The sequence below is a fragment of the Tetrao urogallus genome (assembly GCF_951394365.1).
Source record: "Tetrao urogallus genome assembly, chromosome: 8".
Lineage (NCBI taxonomy): Eukaryota > Metazoa > Chordata > Aves > Galliformes > Phasianidae > Tetrao > Tetrao urogallus.
In genome coordinates this window covers 20517016-20525203 of record NC_136821.1, presented here as the reverse complement: position 1 = coordinate 20525203, position 8188 = coordinate 20517016, and the positions used below count along the sequence as shown (strand labels likewise).

Sequence of the window (8188 nt, the reverse complement as noted above, 5' to 3'; positions counted from 1 at the left end):
TCTACAGGAAGGTATTTTACAGGCAAGCTTCAGAAGAAGCAGTAATAGCTTCTTGAAAGTGTACTTGAGGTATTTACTTGAAACCTGATTAAAAATATACAAATGATTGTTGAAGCTGTTTTGTGACGTTTAGATTAATCCTGGTTTGATGTTTTATGGGAACACCTTTATTTTTTAAATAAGCACGCTGTCTGTGCTTATTTAGATGTCAGTAAATTATTTGTAAATGCTACTGTACTTATTTTGCTTTATATTAAATGCATTTTAACCAATTGTATTTATTTACAAGTATATATAATTTACTTCATTGCTTGCTTTCCAAAAGTGATGAGACTTAAGACATTTAAATGCTTTCACACCATTCTGGTTTATCTTTGTGTTGAAATGTGGAGCAAATGAACAGCAAAAATGAGAGATTGTATTGTGATTAAAGTTGTCTGTACTGCTGAGATTATTTGATGCTGTTCCCATGTTCATCTCTGATACTGTTTCTCCCTGAGAATTACGCTGAGAATCTACAGGTTTCTCTGTCTTTCTGAGAGAAGGCAGGGTAGCAAGGCTTGTAGAAGAATGTTGTACTTCAGTGGACTATAATAAGAATTCTTTAATTGGAGTATTTGGATCATCTGAAGAATTAAAGTTGAGGCTGGAGGTTCAAATTCAAATTGAATCACTTCAAGAGCTGTCTTCTTTTTTTCTATGCAACAAGGTTTTTTTGCTTGTTACCTGGCTAGCAAACAAAAGTGCCTATAATTCATCTCTGGCCATTAGGTTTGAAGCTTACATACTTTATTTCTCATTGTGTTGGATGGGGAACATTTTTGTCAAGATGGCATGTAGGATTATTCTTTTGGTATTTAGGGAGAACGTATTTTTTTAATTCTTTTTTTTTGTTGTGGTGTTCTCTCTTAGGGCAGTCAGTCTCCAATAGCCTTTTGAAACCAGAGCACGCAAAAATGCAGAAGAAAGAGAGGAGGCAGGCAAAGGATGTTTTTTGTGTTGGTTTTTGTTGATGTCTGTTTGTTTCTTGTTTGTTTGTTTTAGCATAGCATCTACAGTTTCAGGTGGTGGGCCATAAACTTAACCACCTGGAGTTTTCTAAAGCTGTTCCAAAGATGTTGAGTCTCATTCTTTTGTTGTACACTACCAAGAATCTGAATCTGTTCTCTCTATAGTAGCACAGTAGGTAGCATTAGAAGGAAAGTAGATTTTTCCTTAGCCTTCCTTTTCTAGGCTGGACAAGTTTGGCTCCTGTTTACTGTTCTTGAACGTAGTAATCCAACCCCATAAGTGTTTTGGTGGGCCCCTACTGGTTTCTCTTCAAGTTGATTATCTTTTTTGTTTTGAGGGCTCAAAACTGGACACAGTACTCCAGCTGCAGCTCCCTGAATGCCAAGTGAAGGAGAACAGTCACTTCCCTTGATCTGCTTGCTATGCTTTTTCTAATTCAGCCCAGTGTGCTGGTAGCTTTTGGTGCTGCAAGTGATTTGCTGATAAATTGTATTCAGTTTGTTGTCCACCATGAGATCCAAGTTCTGCCCCAAGGCTGCTTGACAAGGCTGCTTGCCCTCAGCCTGCAGTGTAGCATGGAATAATTTTGTTCTAGGTGTGAGCTTTGCATTTGTCTCTGTAATAGGTAAATACAATCCTTACTGGTGTGGCTAGACTAATGAATGTGAGCCCTTTGTTTTCCCATCCTGTCAGATCTGGTTTCTGTTTAGATTTATAATGTCCAAGGTCTTGCTGGAATGGGTGAGTGAACTTCTTTTCTCTTTTAAGTTCCAAAAATTTAGCACTTCAAGAGACTTTTTTTTTTTCTTTAGATGTTAATTAGAATCTCTTTACAAGGCATTATCTCTCAGAATGCCTTGTAGTTTGCAAACAAGTAACAGAAAGTTCAGAATATGAATTTGTTTTCAATTTCTCTCCATGAAGTTATTGAAGAGGACACCACTTTGTTTTCTTTTTCTTTATAAGCAGGGTGTCAAAAATTTCAGGCTTCCCAAAATGTGCTTCCTAAAGTGTGAAACCTGGTGACTGCTTAATATGCAAATGCATATTTTGGTAATATTCCTTTAAAAGAGTCAATGGGCAGACAGGAAAAAAATTAATCTTTACAGTTTATGACCTAAGGGAAAAAAAATGCTAACAGTGTGGGTGTAGTAGATTTTTTGTGACTAATACTGTGCACTTTCAAAGATTCGTGTAAGCTGTATTAACAGTTAGAGTGTTGTATGTGCCCCTTAGTTGATCAAAATCTTCGTCTTTTAGGAGAAAAATAATACACCTTTGGTTTGTTAAAGAAATAACTTTTTGTTTATAATATGTAATTGTGTGTATATTGCAGTTGCATTTAAGTATGTGCTGCCTCACGATCAAGATTTAACAAAGCTAATTCCTTTTGAGACCTCAAGGAGTCTGTCCCTGCCTGTATGAACCCATAATAAAAACATCTGCTTTACATAGCTGAACAAAGGTACGGTGTTCAGGGGGATGACCTCTCAGTGTCTATTTAAATTCCAGATAATATAAAGGTGGAATCCTAAGGCTTCATTGAGAACAACCTTAGTCATGAAGCCTAAGTCGTGAATACTGAACTTGCCCATGACATTCTTAATACTCTTTAGTGTTGATAGTACCATGTTCACAGTTGTAACAGTGCAATAAATATTTCACCTCTTCAGAACCTTGAGACAGGTTATGAATTCTTTGCAAAGACTGGTGGAGCAATCTCTCTCCTTGATTTGCTTTGGCATCTTGTCTGTAGGACATAAATGTTTCCCTGAGTTGTTAGTGCCAAGGAATCTAAAGCTTCTGGCAGCCGTTCGTCTCTTCTTGGCTTGTGATCTCAGTCTCAGAATCCTCATTTTGTTGAATGTATATATTTAGAAGTGACACTGGAATCTCTCTTTCTCTCTCTCTCCAAGATTTGCTTCTTTGCTATTTGGTGCCCATAGCCAAGGACACTGGGCTCTCCTCCTTAAAGTAATATCCAAAATTCTATGCAGTAGTTTTTACTGTTCATCTTAGACAAAAGGATCAGATAATGTGTCCTCTACACATACAAATTTCTCAGGTATTATGTCTTAGATGATTTGCTTAGGCTTACTTGAACTGCTTTGTCTCTAGTGGTAAATGGTGTTCTTAAGATAGTTAAGCAGCCTCCGAAGCCTTGCACCTTTTCATCTCTCCCCCTGAAGAGTGGTCATGAATTTGTTTTGTTTGTGATCGTTAATCACAAAGACATATTTATTCATCAAGCCAAGCGCAGGTCGGAACTAACATTGTTAGATACTTATATAAATATCCATACTTAAAGATGAATGTGTTTCCTTTTGGGGGGAACCCACAGAGGGGCTAACAGGGCTTGTCATCTCCTGGCTAGTTAGCTGCATTGGTGCTTTCTTTTCTTTTTTTTTTTTCTTCTCCTCCTGTTACTTGAACTTAAAATGAGATAACTTCAATAATGGGATTAGTTGCTCAACACTTATCTCTGATGTGACAATATAATGTTTTTACATGTGCATTGTCCCTGAACTGTTGTTATTTTGAGTCATTGATGTTACAGCATCCATGTGCAGATCTTGTGCACTGTCCAACACAGGTTGACCCAATCCCATCTGTTTCCCTTTTTCCCAAAGTAGAGCGATACCACCTTGCCTGTTGAGAAATGTAGTTGAGAAATGTACTCTCCTTTCTCTTATCCCACCCAGTTGTGTTCTTCCCTAACACAGAACACAATCAGAGCAGGCATACCATGCCAGTGGATTAATTTTGGTTTGCTAGAACCAGAAAGGAAGAGGTTGAAGGAAAAGTTTGTGCTAAGGACCAATAGCCAGGAAAGCATAAAAAGTAGCCGAGCCCAGAATGAACTTGAGAGAACTTCCAGCCAAATGGTTCAGGAGCAGAGAGTTGATAATGATGAGATGAAGGACAGTTACACCTGCTGTCCACAGCTTATCAGATTTACCTTGACCACATTTTCTAATAAGTTAATACAGCATTGTTGATGCTTGATGGAATTATAATTCTTCTTTGTACTGGTATCATGAAAGACTCAAGTAGATGACCACACTTATTTCCAAGTATGGGGTAGAAATGTCTTGCTCTTAGCAAGGTGGAAAGGAGTGTCTGACAGCAGATCTGTCTGAAATTGTTTCCCTTGCTCTGATGTGAGTGCAAACAACGTGTTTCTCTTTATTCTCTTTACCTAAAACTTCACTGCATGCTTTAGAATACCTTATCTTAGAGCATCTGAAATGTGAAGATCATCTTTGCTTATTTGAAGAAAAAAATGTATTGCATGCCTCCAGCTATGAAAAAATTAATTGGAAAAAGTGTTAGTTCTTCGGTATTTTAATTCTCCTCAGCAAGTGTCTGAAACTATTAGGATTTTTGTAGCTTTAAGGTTAATTTGTGGACTGATTTTTCTTTTAGTGTTGGAGTTCTCACTTAAAAAAATAGAGGATTCTGGGTTGTTTTTTTTTTTTTTACAAGAAAAATATCAATCATGAAGTTTGTCCAAAAAATTTAATTGTAGAAGCAGCTTTTAATGTCTGAGACAAGTAAAATTAAAGAAGTGGATCTGTTGAGGTAAACAATTCATTTGGCAAAGCTGTAGTGTTTTTTGTTTGAGTTATGAAGGATGGACGTTATATCATGTATCTTTACAAAATCATGGTTTATTGTATACTTAACAAGCATGGTAATTAATATCTTCTTTCAATTACAGTTCATTGCCATGAAAAGGAGGATATGATAGTTTGCCCTATGAAACAGATTTATGTGTGAAATCTGACAGGTACGTGTTTCAGCATGCTTGATGAGGAAGCAAAACAGCATAAAATAGAATAATGTCCATTAATTCTTTCTTAAATATTTTTTAGCTTCCTGGTGATACAGTTATATGGCTGAGATGTTATTAAAGTATATGTGTGTTTTGCAGTTATGTTTTTAAAAGAGTCCATAATGGGCTATGTGGTAGCTTTGCTTTGAGTGAGGAAAAAAAAAAAAGATGATTATGAAAAAGTTTACGTGATTATGAAAAAAACTATCTAACCAACCACTTTCATTTGTTGGCACTCAGTCCTCATTATTTATCTGCTGCTTTGTTCTTTTCTTGGCAGGGGGTGGAAGGAATTGGGTAATTATTACAAGATATTTTTGTTTCAGAAACAAATGGTCTTACTGTGTTTTCATAAATGTTTTGCAATTGGTGACATTACGTACAAACACTTGTCTTTCCAACTGAGTTGCACATTTAAAATCTATCTCAATTTGATTTTGGCTACAAACTTAGAGAGTTTGTAGTCCAGATGCTACTCATATGCTGGGTATTTAGATTCTTAGTGCTGTTAGAAGGCAGAAGTTCTTGCTTGTAGAATATTAAAATTTCCCATGGATATTGATATATTGATAATTTGCTGCAGTGTTTGTAAAATGCTTCCCACTGTCATTTTAATACAGGTAGCACAACGACCTGTGGAATATGAGTGATGACAAACCCTTTTTATGCACTGCCCCTGGATGTGGCCAGGTAATGGTCTGACTTGAAGTTATTAACATTGATTGAGTAAAAGTGAAACAGTGAAACATGTTTCCAGAGAATGAAGAGAAGAAACTTAATTGGTAGGAAGTACCCATCTTTCCAGTTCTGCTGAAAAGCTGGTGGCAGCAAGAATTTCTAGCATTTAAATTCTCAGTTTATTCAGAAAAATACTAACCATATAATGAAGACAATTTCCTTTTTTGCCCAGTCTTATGTTTTCATGAAAAAATGTGTGCAATAGTTGTGCAGGTAACCTACATTTTTCAGTATATTTCAACATTAATGAGGAGCTCACAGTGAGACTTGCAGGATTTGTGTTTAGTAGCACTAAATGAGCAGAAAACAACAACAACAAAAATAGTTAACGAATGCTTTAATACATGGTCACTTAAAATTTGTCTTACCACTTTTAATTCAGTAACCTGAAAATGAGTGAGTTTACATTATCTGCTGCGTGAGGTTGACATTCCTGCTGCCTTTGTATAGAACCAATTCCTTAAACTGGCTGCATTTTTTTTTTCCATTCTAGTGATGCACTTGAATTGATTTGATTTTGAGGTCAAAATATTTTCATTCTTGTTCTGAAAAGATAGCTTTTTATGATGACTGACAGCATTAATGTTACATTAATGAAGCATTTTGTATTTAGAGTGGGAAAGGACTCAGATTTCTTACCATGTCTTGTATGTTCAGAGACATCAGAATTAGTAGGAGTTGAATACCTTCTTCTAAGCAACATGTTTTTCCCCACCCTGTCTGAATCCAATTTTGATGTAAGCTGTCAGAACTAAATCTCATAGAAGATGCATCGTGGGGCTACAACAATCCTTTATTGAAGTGAAGGAGGAAAGTGAAATTTGTGTCTCAGAGAATGGGCAAAGCTTCTCCAGATGCCAGATCATGCTGTAGAATAGAGATCCTGTTCCTTCCAAATAAGTCTGTGTCATGTAGTAGGACGTAGAGGTGTGTTTGAGTTGTAGTGTGATAGAATAACGGTATCCCTGCCTTAGGGTGTATCTAGAGATAAGACACGGGAGCTGTGGATAGTGGCATTTGGAATCCTTGGCAAGCAGAGTCCTAACAGAAGAGCCTGGCCTGTATTGCACTGTTTTTCAGTAATCTCGCATTTTTAAATCTCCTCTCGACTCCACGTATGCATGTTCCTTCTCACATAAATATTCTAAAGACAATGCTTGGAGGTCAGTTAAGCTTTCTATATGGTTTTCTGAGAGGTGGTGCTTGGTCGGTATCTCTTACAAGTTATATGTGGAGTGACTTAAGTGACTGGGGAAAAATCAGAAATGTTATGGATGAAGTTTTTCACTTGGAGAATGGTGACGCAGTGGAACAGCTTGCCCAGAGAGGTTGTGGATGCCCCATCCCTGGAGGCATTCAAGGCCAGGCTGGATGTGGCTGTGGGCAGCCTGGTCTGGTGGTTGGTGACTCTGCCCACAGCAGGACGGTTGAAACTAGATGACCTTTGAGGTCCTTTTCAACTCAGGCCATTCTATGTAGGCTCCAGATATTCATAAAGAAAAGTAAGAATTAGAATATTTCATTGAATGTAGAAATATACATTTTGGGAAGACTTTTCTTAGACTTTTCTCAGCTAAATCACTATCTTTATTCGCAATCAAAGAGGCATAGCAAGTTTCAAGTTAAAAAAAAAATATATATATATATACATATATTGTACAGTACATAGTTTGTCTGCTTGCTGCTTCCTTCATAGAGTGTACACTAAATTGTGGAAGAGTATGCAAAACACTGCTGGGATACTTCTGAAAAGTTGGGAGCTTTTTAAATGCTGATAAGTTTTAATAATTTACAGCCTTTCAGTGGTTTGATGATATAGCAGTATTTCCCATTCTGTCTGCTTCATGTTAGAAACCTGTAAGGGGCAGGAGTTACATTTTATTCAGTTATTACACTATTAAATACAGTAAGTCTGTGTTTGTGATTACAGATCAATTCTCATAATTGTGATAAACCAAACAATAATATCAAATAGTGATAATTGCTAAACATTGCCAAGATCTGTTAGCATAGAGAATGGTTGTTTGCTAATGGTGGATGGAGTCTGCAGTACTCTGAAATGTTACTGTGGACTTTTGATGACTGCAGGTACTTACTCTGCCATTTTGCTGATGTTGATGCTGTTTGGGTACTGTGAACATTATTTGAGTTTTGTCATATTTTTGCTGGTACTGTTGACCAACAAAGTAAGATATTCCAGAGAGTTGTCTATTAAGTTAGTAACAACTGTTTTACATGTTATGAAAGTGACTTTCTGTAGAACTGTATTTACTGTTTTTGTATTCAAAATTACATTTCTTAACATTTTCTGCCGCAGCGTTTTACCAATGAGGATCATTTGGCTGTCCATAAACATAAACATGAGATGACACTGAAATTTGGTCCGGCTCGTAATGATAGTGTCATCGTGGCTGGTTAGTATAGAATTTCATAACTAGTTTGTTCATTTTTCCTGGAGGAATGTGTGTTCATTTTGGTCTGTTTTCTGTACTTAATGAGTAGATGTGCGTTGTGAGACTGAAATATTTTCTTCATTGTAGTCGTCTGCAAAGTGTTTTGTAAATGCTTTCCTGTATTATTAAATTTTCTTAAAATCTGCTTTTT

At 36.5% G+C, this 8188-nt stretch overlaps 1 protein-coding gene across 3 annotated transcripts in view; it reads left to right on the top strand.

Moving 5' to 3' along the window:
* Nucleotides 1–5488: 5488 nt before the first annotated feature.
* The window catches only part of ATF2 (activating transcription factor 2), a gene marked incomplete at both ends in the record, with an annotated part of 37479 nt that continues 34779 nt past the window's right edge, over nucleotides 5489–8188 (top strand). For 2 of the 3 annotated variants that reach the window (XM_079538833.1, XM_079538832.1), the window contains 2 exons: nucleotides 5489–5536; nucleotides 7902–7998. In XM_079538833.1, the coding sequence (XP_079394959.1) occupies nucleotides 5489–5536; nucleotides 7902–7998 (145 nt within the window). The remainder of the gene's footprint in view (nucleotides 5537–7901; nucleotides 7999–8188) is intronic. The other variant, XM_079538834.1, reaches the window with a different exon arrangement.